General features: G+C 45.1%; 2 protein-coding genes across 2 annotated transcripts; one reads left to right on the forward strand and one right to left on the reverse strand.

Moving 5' to 3' along the window:
• The first annotated feature begins 652 nt into the window (after nt 1–652).
• LOC131294642 (tetratricopeptide repeat protein 27) lies at nt 653–3,174 on the forward strand. The gene is made up of 3 exons (XM_058322687.1): nt 653–680; nt 752–1,601; nt 1,669–3,174. Exons 1-3 carry the CDS (start codon nt 653–655, stop codon nt 3,122–3,124), a joined length of 2,334 nt encoding a protein of 777 aa, XP_058178670.1. The 3' UTR covers nt 3,125–3,174.
• Nucleotides 3,175–3,286: 112 nt separating this feature from the next.
• Nucleotides 3,287–4,592, reverse strand: LOC131294954 (dynein axonemal assembly factor 10). Its single transcript, XM_058323009.1, has 2 exons — nt 3,588–4,592; nt 3,287–3,517 (listed from the first exon to the last, which is right to left on the reverse strand). The coding sequence occupies exons 1-2, from the start codon at nt 4,487–4,489 to the stop codon at nt 3,310–3,312; spliced, it is 1,110 nt and encodes a 369-aa protein (XP_058178992.1). The 5' UTR covers nt 4,490–4,592; the 3' UTR covers nt 3,287–3,309.
• Nucleotides 4,593–12,750: the final 8,158 nt, after the last annotated feature.

The raw sequence follows: 12,750 nt of genomic DNA on the forward strand, positions 1-12,750 counted from the left end.
GTTGCTGCTCGTCAATTCTTGCCTTTTTCGGTGGACTTTTATGATCATTGCCTGCATCTTCACCTTTCGACGTACTTTCCTCCATCGTTCCGGTTTGTTAATCTACTGCTGGAAGCCTTGGATAGCCAACACCTTTCGCAATGACAGCTTTTCGAAGTAACGACAAAGCCGGAAATGAATATTTTTCTTGTCGGCTGAAATCCTACTGCTTGGATAGCAAACTTTAGTTTACATTCCTCTTCAATTGTACGTGCAAATGGTGGTTGATGATGCACCGCACTGCATCACCGCAGGATAGGTGATAGGAGAAATATGCTGTAGCAACGCGACCTACAATGATTGGCTCGGTTTGGTTGATGAAGCTAACAATACGGTTACGAACTGAACGATTTCGATGCGAAAGCTTGCATTAAACAGTGTGAAAAAGATTTTTTAGGAAACTAAAATTACGCAGAAATATGTTGTTGTCTCGCGAGTCGCCAGAAAATGACACTTTCGTAAAGACAGTTCCGTTCATTGGCAACACTGCAAGAGTTGTTTTGGTAGTTTTCAAACGTCGCTGTCATCTGGTACACATGATTGTCTGTTTACAGTTTATGCTCGTGCATGTGCGAAGAAATTTAAACTAAAAATTGTATCTACCCACTAGAAAATGGAGAATTTGTTGTCGATTTTGAAACGTAAGTTGACGGAATTCATACTCCCGCATTGATCGAAAGGATGCTTACGAAGTATTCTGGTTTAATTTCAGATTCCCACAGTCAAACCGGCCGGCTGTACCAGCACCTAGCAAACGCGGAATGGAATAGTTTGCTTCAGTCCACCGAATTTCAAGGAGTGCTAAAAACTAGCCCAAAAGATCTTAATCTTGGCGATGAAGATTTACTTCACCTGGCCGTTGGTTCGTTACTGATTTTTGTTCAGCACAATTTCCTTGGCCCACGTGTTGGGTCCTCGCAGCAAGATGCAACGATGCCGGAAACGAAGGACATTCTATTGCAGCTGCAATCGGACGGCGAAGAGTTAAATGTGAACGCCGGGCATACGGAATGTCTACTGGTGTGCAAAAAGGTGTTTGATCAGCTCTCTGCAAGCAAAGAATTGGCCGTGCGCCTTTGGTACCAACGATATTTACTCATCCACCAGCGGTGTACGGACGACCTGACGCACAGTTTATATGAACGTTTCAACGAAAATGTGGCCCTGCTTGAAGAAAGCCTAGAAAATCTCGACCGTATAGGCAGGATAGAAGTTTACCTGGAGATTTTTGTTGGATACGTGCAATTTAAGCGTATCACTAAGTCCGAACAATGGCTTAAGAAGCTGGAGGAACTGTCGAACGTGACGATTTCGGTTGAAGGCATGTTGGGTGTGCGTACCAAGTTTCAGAAGAATCCACTACCGCAGCTAACCCTACGGTCGAAAGGTTTCACCGACCTGGGTCTGCCGGTTGCGTCCGAAACACACGCCACGGTAAAGCTACCATCCATCCTGAAGCTGGACGATGACGTACGATTGGAAAAGGTTACGTTTGTTAACGGAGCGGATAACGACGACATCCAACTGCCTGCCTTAATACAAAACATGGTGCTGGCAAAACTGTAAGTAACAACATACAACGAACGATCTATTATTAAACATTTGTTTCTTTTTGTCTGTCGTCAATAGGTACTTTTTGTACGTTTCTCAACCAAAGGAACAATTGGTTTTGGAGGAACTGCGTCCTTATATTACGTCGCTAGTTTACCAACAGTTTGGCCCTTGGATGACACGTGTGGCCGCGTTGTATTTAAACGCAACGACCGAGGCCACCCACAAACGGACCGTCGATCGCTCGTTGCGCCAGATCGAGGAACTTGTTCATCAATTTGACTCTTCGAGTGAAGTCGCAATCACCGATCGCGTCTCGATGGCGTTCAGTTCCTGGATGATTCCCTGCTGGCAGATGAAGGAAAAACTGGCCGACGTAATGGTTAGTCTGGGCATGATAAAGGGTGCTCTCGACATCTACCTGAGCGTGCAAAGTTGGGAAAATGTGATCGACTGCTACACGGTGCTCGAACTGCGACACCAGGCCGCAACGGTCATTAGACAGCTGATCGAAAAGAATGGACCATCCGTGCGGTTGTACTGCATGCTCGGAGATGCAACGGATGATGTCGAGTGCTACCGGCAAGCGTGGGAGCATTCTGGTGAAACGAGTGCCCGCGCCCAGCGTCACTGGGGAAACTATTACTTCGCACGCAAAGAATACGCGACGGCGATCGAGCACCTACGACGCTCGATCGAAATCAATTGCTTGCAAGAACCGACACTACTGCGGCTCGGCTATTCGGCACTGCAACTTGAACGCTGGGAGGAAGCGGCCTACGCATACCGACTCTATACTTCCTTCGAAAGTCACGGGTTCGAATCGTGGAACAATCTCGCCAAAGCATACATCAAGCTGGGGGAAAAGACACGAGCGCACAAGATCCTGCAGGAGGCTCTCAAGTGCAACTTCAACAACTGGATGGTGTGGGAGAACTATCTGATCGTGAGCGTGGACACGCGCAACTTTGAAGATGCCCTCAATGCGTACGAGCGTCTGATGGAGCTGAAAGACAAGTACTACGACCGGCAGGTGCTGGACATCGTAGTGCGCGCCATCGTAACCGGGGAACTGGATGCCGATGGACAACCGTGTGGGCGATTGAAGAAAAAAGCAATCAATCTACTTGGGCACGCGTGCGCTCAGCGTGCGAACGATGGCTACCTTTTCGTACTGGCGGCGGAACTGGAGGATGTCGATCTGTTGCGTCGCTGTCAGAAGCTTCAAAACGCCTACCGTGGCTACACGCAATCGAACAGCCAATGGTCGAAGGCGGGCGAAAGTTGCCTCACGGTGGTTAACCTTTGTGTGGAGCTGTGCGAGTACAGTTTGAAGGCTTTTGTTGAAGGGAAGGAGGATAAGGATCGCTTTGTTGCCCTGCGATCGCAGCTTTCGTCGGCACGGCTTGCCGGTCAAGGTTGTGTACGATCGGCCAAGAACGAAGATTGGCCTCAGTGTGCTGAACCGACGAATATGCTAGAGGAACTAGTACGTAAGATTACTTCTGAATTAACGGAAGCTATCGGGAAATAAACTATTCCATTGACAGGGACGTTAACATTCGTGATGGGTCGGTCTGGCATTGGCATCTTTTTGTATGACGTTTCCGAATATAATTTTAACAATATTGAATATAAAGATCTACATTGAATGTTAGTCATTTCTTTCAATGTGGGGAACGATAGTATTGATATTGCTTCACACAGGAAGATTTATTTTTAATGTAGATTCAAATTAGTACTAATCAAAACACGCACCGTCTGATCAAACGATCCACATACGGCTAAACCGACTCGATCCGGGCTCCAGTCGAACGTGTGAACAGGTTGGGTGGAAAGTGTCGTTGCGTGCAGCATTTCCAACGTACCAGCAACTCCCTGTTCTTCTCCATCCGCTAAACTTTTGGTTCGTTTCTCCGGGTAATGGCTGCAATAGAATAATTTGTATACATTAATACTCCCAAAATAGTTTTCCCTGGCATCAATGCAACACTTACTAGAGCCAAATGCGCACATTTCCCGATCCTCCGCCCGTGACGAAGATGTCTCGGTTTTGTGGAAGATGCTTCACCGTCCAGACGGTTGATTTCCCTCCACTGATGACACCGTTTGTACCAAGCGCCTGGCCAACCGTTTTCTCCCTTACCGAGGCAAATCCCTTCTGAGAGTGCTGCGTACGCATATCGTACACGTGAAGGCCGCCTTCAAGCGTACTGACTGCCAGCTTGTTCATGCGGATGTCCTTTCGGTCAAACTCGAGCGAGCATATTCCGTTCTTTACATTCGTTTCCCAGCGTAGCTTTAGATTGCGCAAGTCGACCAGTTTTAAATCACCATTGTCATACCCAGAGCAGACGAGTCGTTCGAGCGCATTGTACGAATCGCCAAAGCCAACGGCCCAGCAGTCGCGCCTTTCGGAGGGTTCCATACTTGCCGGGCTAATGTGTGCTACCGGATCCGTCGGCTGGCGTGGATCCCAAACTTTCACCGACCCATCCCGGCCCCCGGTCACTATTTCCGGGGCTCCACAGTTAACCGTCGATCCCCCTATTGCGTCCAACGAGTTGATGATGCCATCGTGGGCGGATACTTCGTAAATCGGTGCGTCGAGGCGCTCGAGATCGTACACGGATAGTTTGCCGGTGAAATCGCCAAGGGCAAGATGTTCAGTGCGCAGTTTCGATGCCCCAAACGAGCAGCACTTTAACGATTTGTCCTTCTCGGTATCCTTGACCAGATCCAGCGTGCCACGATTGAGTTCGTAGATTTGAAGCGCGCCCGTCCCTTTCGGCTTCGAACCGATAACGACGAACTTGGCGGTGCAAGGTATCCATTTGACGTCGTACACGGAATATGCGAGCGATTTTTCGATGTGCGATATCATTTGAACGGAATCCATTGTTGTGTGCCGAATGGTAGCAATTGGTGTGCTAACATGCTACAATTAACTCGTGTGAAGTGTGAACAATCTGGAAAACTTGGTAACTACCGCCGGTAACCTTTGCCGGTTGCTATGATTTGTAAATAAACAAAGATTCGTCTCGTCAACTGATGTTGTCATCAAGGATGCCTCAAAACTGTCAAATGAAAATAACGGGTGATCACAACTTTCCACGACCGTATACGATTTCGCTTACATCCAACTAGGATTATTATCTTCCTACGTATTATTATTTCCATAATAGATGGAAAACTATTATTAATTATAAAGAGAAATTTCAGCTTGATTTCAATAGCTATCCATACGTGATTTAAAAATAAAAAGCAACGCTTGTTGATCTTCTTTCAAGCAAGTCAAAGAATGCGTTGACCGAGACCTAACTCGTACTCAAAATATCAACCAACTCTCCGCACACTTTTCTTCAGTCTCACTTGATTTGTCGAACGATCAAGACGCTCGCAGCAAAGCTGTTTCCCGTGTTAAATTCTTGGTGACTGTGTGATTGAAAAACAATAACTTAAACAACCTGTCGAGAGAAAACAATAAGTCGTCGTAATTACGGTACTGTGTTGTTATCCGAGCAGGATAGTTTTGCATCCCGTCTACTGCTGAAACGTGCCGAAAAATCTCAGCTTGATCGTCGCAACTTGTGGCCGCAAAAGTACATCCACGCTTTGACACACATAGATATACGTTCCGCAGCATTTTTTCTCGAAAGGACGAGCTACCTGGTGCAGGAAATAGCATCTTCAGAAGCCGTGCAGTGCAGTGGACGGTGAAAGAGATTGATTCCGGTCGTCTCGCGAGTTTGGATACCGGGATTAGTTCATGGTTAGTTATGCTTCATCCGTGTTTTGTAAATGTAAATCAAAATTTACTTCTCGACTAAGTAGCCCCTTGCAGACAGGCGGCAGCTCGCTCTATCTTCATAACACCGAACGTGGAAAACTGTTCCTTGAACCGAAAGAAAGCAAGTGCTTTCACCTCATAATTGTTACTCCTGTCCTGCTTCGTTTTGGGTACAATTTTAAGTATTTTTAGAACACCACGAGCTGCTGTCGAGTTTGAACAATTTATAGAACGAGAAATCGAAATCATGCGGTTTCTAAGAATCTTTGTGGAGGATGTTGTGATGTGCGTGTTCTGAGGTGTGTGCATAAATGGTTTGTTATCATATTTTCTGCAATCGCCATTCAATATTGAATGTTGTGGAAAGTTGGTGAGCCCCTTTTCAACTAGCACTACAAGCAAGCGCCTTTTAATCCTTTCGTGTTGTGCGAGTTTAAAAGTAAAGAATTTGTAATTTTTTACTGAACAAACGAATGGTTGTCGATACTGTTCCGCAAAGTTCTAAGTGAAAATGCAGTTTTAGCTTCTTCCATCATAATGCTAAACGCAAGTAAAATGATTATATAAGCAGTGCTTTCCTCGAGAAAAAACGCTGGCAAAAAAACCTACTGTCGCAAGGAAGAGAAGAACATTCTCGACGCCGATGACGTTGATATCGACTGCTGGCAGATGGGTAGAGAACGTCAAAGCGTCGAGCGATGGTTACTTTTCCGGTGTTCGCTTTTCTCCAGTCACGGGATCAGCTTTCCACTTCGCTATCGCCGTGACTGACCGTGCGTAAGTGCAGTTGTGTATTTCCACTATCATTTTTCAATGGCTTTTATGAAAATCGATCGATTAATTTTTCTGCTCCTGACTAGGTTCAGGACACACCGCTGAAGGGCAAATGTACGGAAAAACAACGACGCCTGCCTCTCACTTTTGCCCTTGAGATGTGTGTGCCCGCGGGAAGAGAGACGATCGATAAAACGGCCATCCCCGGCATGGGGAGTTTTACAAGCGGTTTCGGGAGCGAAACGGTGGTTCCGTTCGTGAATGCGTGCACGTGTTTGCTCTTACTGCACACGTGTCTTCGCTCCACCACCGATGGTGACATGGACGATGGCTTGGAAAAACGGGTTTTATTGGTCGGAAAATGGTCCATGCCTGAAGGAAGCCGGAAGTGTTTGTTCCATGACACAATCGAGATGTTAAATGGCTTGTGGCCCGAGCGGAAAAGATGTGAAACAGCAAACTACAACGGTCGGCAAAATTGTAGCTAGACCGCTAAAAAGGACAATGCAAATCATGGTAGGCGAGGTTTGGTTTCGAGGGGAAAGGAAATGCAAAAATGGCGCTCTCCTTTCCCTGCGCTAAGTGGGACCAGTTTTCTCACCAGAGAGTTTTGCATTGTTGTGAAATTCACGACATCTAAAAGCCAACATTTATGAACCGACGTCATCTCGTGCAAACCGATGGAGATAGGTCAAGAAAACTTACTACACTGTTGGAAAATCACGTATTTACTTATCAGCTGTTGATTGCTGCTACGTGTGCAATAAACAAAATAATTTCTTTCCAAACCCATTCATTCCCAGTCCTAGATGGGCCAGATTGGATATAAACCTTACATTAGCCTCATTTTTAGATCTACGAATAACATATAGAGACGACTAAAGCAGATTAATCAATTCATAACTGATTTGATTATCTCGCAAACTCATTGTTTTTCGTAAGAGATGAGAATTCTGCGAAATGAGCCAAAATCTCGTTTATGTCAGACGTTCCAAGTGTTTTTCGTAGCTCCATGTGTTTTTCCTGGGTGATTGAAATATGATGCCCTGGGGTAATTCCGACTTAGCGGGATATGGGAATATAGTCATGGATATTGATTAGTAGCTGCGCTGTCGTGCGAGGATAGAAAGGATTCCCATATAGTCGCGAATCCAGTAAGAAGTAATTACAACGTTTTTCCTCTGGCCTCTGGCTTTACTTACTCCTAATTTTTTATGATTCCGACATTTCTGGTTATCTTTTGCTTTATGGTGTGCTTGATTACCTTTGTTGGGATTTTTATATTATTTCCTTAAATTACATTTAATGTTGAATCAACTTATAAATCTTTAGTACCTAGTCGTAATCATGCACATTATCACAGTTTACCAAGTAGAGTGATTAGTAAATAATATTTACATCAATATAAATGTTAATAACGCGTCATAGACTTTATATAAGATTCCCGTTTCTTATTCTTGACCAACTGTTGAATACTTTAAAGAAAAATAGAACTTTAATGATTGATGTTGCATGCGAAGGTGCTTACCTAAGATTTGGTCATTTTTTGTTAAAGCAATTATATGCTTTACGATCCTCAACAAGGAGGCGTAGAGCTTAGAAGACATAATACATTCGTATCGTCGCTCCTTCCTTTTTCATTCTTTTTGCCGCGATCATCTCGCATGTCAATTTCGTAGGGGTCCAATGGGTTGGATTACTGGCGAGCAGCAAAGTTGATAGCGTTTTCTGCTATTCCCCGCAGAATTGGCCGTTGATGCCATAAAATTTTTAATTGTGCACCACGTCGCAGGCGGTTAACCTTGAGCCGAGGGCAGACCTCGCATGGTTGGCAGTCTTGGTTAGCACGTTGTCAGAACGTGACAACGGAATGGATGCAAAAGGATCAGCATCGTCAAGCAAGAACTTAGGGAAATCGAAAAGATCGTTTTCTTCTAGATATCCTCGTACCATACATTTGACAATGAGGAGTTTGTTTTCTTTATAAAACTTAATTTCGTCAACGATATTTTCTAGACTCCAGTCACTGAAAGGTTCAGCCTGCGATTGAAAAACCTGTTGCGTGTTTTCTGCTGGTGGTTCCCTTCGATTTGTCATCTGCATTCGGAGAGACCGTTTCTGTATGCAAGCATTGAAACGTTCGTCTGACGTGACCGGCGTCCGGAGCTCTCGGCTGGGTTGGGCCATGTTGCCTAGGGCTTCTTCTTATTTCACCTCTAGCGTTCGGTCGAGACGTGCATTGCGTTTCCGTCTGAAATTGGCACAGAAATGGAACGCGCGTCTGGCGACCCGCCAACGATGGGCGTGGGGCGTTTGGGGCGTGTGGCTGTTGGCATTTTTGCGGCTAGCCCAAGCCAATAGAGCGGAGGTCAGCAACCTCGCGTCTAGTCGAATCGGCGATGTGAAGAAGCGTTTTTCTAGAGGCTATATAATTATTTAAGAGTGATGAAAGCGCCAGCGATGAAAAGTTGCTTTGACTTCTGTTCTTCATTGGAACAGAAAAAAACGCTACATGAACGATGTAATCTATTCACTCATGTTTTGTTATGCGCCAGTCACAATTTTTGGTAAAATCGTTTACGCGCCATGCAAAACTATAGTTCCAACCTCATGACATTCACTCCAGCCAAGGGCAAGCGTGCATGACATCGATCCAATGTCATTTCAATTAGCTAAACGGACGTCCACGGGGCGTTGAACAGATCTTCTGAATTACTATTTTAAATTTGTTCCCATTATCTTGATACTGTTTTATGTGCTTCACATCACTGATTGCTGAACACGCGTGTTAGACATTCCTGTAGAAGTTTTAATGCTGGAGAGTAATAAAAACGGAGATAAATCAAATACGTTCAGTAACTGTTCTTATGCCATGTTAGAAGGCTTCATATTTACCCAGAGCTCCAGTAGAGGTCACATTAGTTCAGGTTAAACGCAGAATTTGCGCAGTTAATTTAAAGTTTCACGCAAACAGTTGTGTGCACTATCAGGCAGTTTCTCATCCAGACTTCCAGAATGCATTGGTTTGATGCAACCAAATTTCGAACAAGTCAACAATGGTTCCATGTACAACTAATGCCTCCTTACGCAAACGCCCCACGTTTAGCACTACCAACAACCGGTCTGTCTAGATTGCCGACAGTTTGATTAGGTTACAACCGAGATTGAATTCGACTTCGTTCAACTCGCTGAGTGATCGCAATCCATCGATTGGGGCGGAATTGAGTATGATTAATCGCGATGCACCCGAGCGTGACCATTGTCATTGCGCATTTCGTGCTGGAAAATGATACTGGCAAATACCAGTCGGCGGCCAAACGGGTGTAATAAGCTGTAGGTTATGTAAAACTTTCCGTCAGCTACGAGAGAGACGAGTGTAAATGTGTGCACATATCCGTAGAAATTTGCAGAGGATTTATTCTATATTATATAGTTCTATATAGGAGTAAAATTATTGAGTTGTTGTTAAATGCAACACATTCTTTAGTTTCTGTTTAACTTCGCCCAAACTATATTGTAAACCTTGTTGCAACATTTTTTGGATGGCAAAACACTTCCCAACCGTGGACGCGAAGCTCTTTGCGAGTTTAAATAAATTAATGCAACCTGTCCTCCAGCACTGCGGCCTGCAAACGAGTTGTCACTTTAGAGGCTTTCGTTTATTGTAGATGCAGTGCGAATATGGAACCGGCTTTTTCGCCGGCCGGCTTTTCTTAATGCCACTCAGACAGTCACGCTCAAGGCGGCTGTGCTGCAAAACCGTGACCGTCTGCGGACACACTTAACTGCTTCGTTTGAAAGATTCTCTCGATCACTTAAGGAACTGGAAATAGAAGATGCACACGTCGGCTGGATGAGCGTTCGTGTATGTGTGTGTGTCTGTTTCCATGCCGTGTCCATCGATGGTGGAAAGGTTCGAAGTAGAACTCCAATGCTGCCATTCTGAGTTGGACCGGTTTTGAGCCACACTTTGCCTGTAGCGGAGATGGCTCTTGTGCCTATTTTTCGCCCATTGATAGAATCCACTCTGAAACACACTTGCGAGTTCAGCAAGTTCAATGGCTTATGGCGTGTAGCTGCTGAACGGCATCGTCTCAAGGCCCCGAAAGGCAGTGCAGTGAATGCACCTCGAGTTCGGTGCTGCCGGAAATACACGTGACCGTTCTGATGTGTACCTTGAGATTTAGCACAAGGATACCTCAAACTCTTATAGTCACGCGGTACCGCTTGTAGTCACGTTTCTTTTTTTTTTTTTGTATCGGAATATTTTTAAATTTTGAAAGTATCTAAGCGACATTAAGCTACAAAATTTAAAATTTTTAATGATATAAATAAATAGTTTGTGAAGTAAATATTTGAAAAAAACATAACTAACCCGTAAACCTAACTGTTCCATCAGGTCCAAATACAACCCTCTAGAACCGCTTGTACTCTCTTAGGGAGTTGGTTAACCATTTAACCGATAAGATTCAGCGACATCCAAGGAAAGAGGCTGCCCAAACCGCGGTTCTCGGCACGGTTCGCGAGGAAATTAAAGAGAATTTTCATCCCGCGACGCTTGCCCGCCGTAACGATCGCTCACTCGCTCGCGACCTTTAAGCGACGGGTGGATTCATTCAGATCGCGTTCGCGTTCACGAGAATCGCGATGAGCGCGGTCTCCATCGACGCGCGTGCCGGCCACGACCGGGCACTGAGCCGCGACGAGTCAGTTCATTGGCGACATTCAATCGTGCCGGTTGATCTTTGCGACTTAGCGTACGCCGCAGATCTGGATGTCAATTTAAGTTTGCTTGTACGAAGCGAGTAAATTCATTGTGAGTGTTCAAACAATTTCGAATAATTTCGGTAAGTTCCTTCGGTCTATTCGTGGAGGAAAAGTTGTGAGGCGTATGGAAATGTCTCTCTACTATGCGCTCGATGCGATTTTTCCGATGTCTACCATGCGTGTCAGTGCCGCGCGGTACATTTTGTAACAGAACAACCGTTGTTGGCTCAAGGTTGGTGATCTTTCCAGGACCGCCGGTCGTTTCGCCCTCCGTTGTGGCGTAAGCGTGTGTGCGTACTCCCCAAGACCTACGCTAATTGACCGAACAACCGTGTAACAGTGGCAAGGGTGGTGAGAAAATTGGTGCGTTCGTGACGGAAATAGACTCCCGGCTGAAAGAAAACCTAACGGCAGGTTCTCACGGGAAAGCGGATTGGGATTCGAATGAGGAAAGTTGGCTAGAAGATTGTCTCCTCTGGTTGCTTTCCAATTCCTTCGCCTCTGCTGCATCCCCGCGGGCAGCATCACGAGACTTCCACCACGAATGACGTAGAACCAGTGCTGTGGGGATGGTGGGAAAAATAAATAAAGAAGCGCATGCCAACGTTTCCCGTTTGGTACGTGGTTCTTTTTCCGCGTTGACCTAAGTTGGTGGTGGTGATGTGTAGACGGTAAAGCACACGCTTTTTTATCGCATTAAATTTTTCTCCCTTTTTTATCCTGTGAATACCACCATACACGAATTTCGCGGTTTCGCGATGATCGAGTGACCGACTGCGAACGAAATTGGAGCCGCCGGCCGGTGCACTCTTCCCTTTCGGGGCCCTTTTCGCCCCCCTCATTCGCGATTCGTGGACTTTGACCATCGCGAGGGTATTTCTACGTAAGGGGTGTTTCATCAGCCGCGCACGCCGGTCGGTTCTCTAACTGCATCGACCGATTCACTGTTTATGTCATGGCGCATTTTTATACCCTTTTTTTTCTTTACTATCTACTGATAGTCGTAATCAACTTGTTCATATGAAAAATTCACAAAGCGTTTTGCGGTGTTGTAATTTGGTAAAGTCATAAGTATGGGTGAAAAGTATCCTACTACACTTTGGTTAATCTTTTCCTTCGGTTTTGTTAATCGTCGGTGGTGGTGCCCACTGCAAGAGTCGAAACGGCGCGTCAGCATTGCGATAAATTTGATACATTTATGACCCAGCCCTGCGTCCTTTGGTACGCGGTACGCGTAGGGAGTGGAAGAATTTAATTAAAAAAAATACGTAGGGGTTAGTACTTTTCCACTGTGCGGTAATGTTGGTTTCATGATTCATTGGAGTTTTATAATTAGTGCAAGCAGCTCGTTTCTGTAGCTTCATCAGACCCAAGCTAAGCAGAATGCATACATCGTTCTATTTTTAAACTAACTGGACCTTTAAAAGTAATAAGAGTCCTCATAACTGTGTATGAAAATTGCGCTTGTTGTATTTTTTTACCTTTTCTGGGCACTTTAGCATGTCGGTGGCTCGTGTCTAATGGTTTCTTCAGTCCAACCATACAAACACCAACACTTGACATACTCTCAAGTGGTTGGACGTATTGTGGAAATGCAAATAATTGCAAACTATTAAAACTTTCTACCGCATACCCGTGCGGCCGAGGGATATATAGTTGGAAGTGTTGTGCGCAAAGTGCTGTGTCAATAATAGAAAGAAGCTAGCGAGAGATAAATACTTGCTGTCACAAACCATTACTGGTTAAAGTAGGTGTGCTGCATAGGAAAAAAACACTTTTTATGGTGTACTGTATGTCGGTATTCCAAATGTACATATATTTTTCCTAGC

Source organism: Anopheles ziemanni, chromosome 2 (genome assembly GCF_943734765.1).
Source record: "Anopheles ziemanni chromosome 2, idAnoZiCoDA_A2_x.2, whole genome shotgun sequence".
In the NCBI taxonomy this organism is placed as follows: domain Eukaryota; kingdom Metazoa; phylum Arthropoda; class Insecta; order Diptera; family Culicidae; genus Anopheles; species Anopheles ziemanni.

Bases quoted from the DNA above. Each gene is read 5' to 3' on its own strand.
- LOC131294642 (XM_058322687.1), top strand. From the start codon at position 653: ATGGAGAATTTGTTGTCGATTTTGAAAC. The intron at 681-751 runs GTAAGTTGACGG...GTTTAATTTCAG, and splicing joins TTTGTTGTCGATTTTGAAAC to ATTCCCACAGTCAAACCGGC. The intron at 1,602-1,668 runs GTAAGTAACAAC...TGTCGTCAATAG, and splicing joins AACATGGTGCTGGCAAAACT to GTACTTTTTGTACGTTTCTC.
- LOC131294954 (XM_058323009.1), bottom strand. From the start codon at position 4,489: ATGGATTCCGTTCAAATGATATCGCACATCGAAAAATCGCTCGCATAT. The intron at 3,518-3,587 runs GTAAGTGTTGCA...ATTCTATTGCAG, and splicing joins AATGTGCGCATTTGGCTCTA to CCATTACCCGGAGAAACGAA.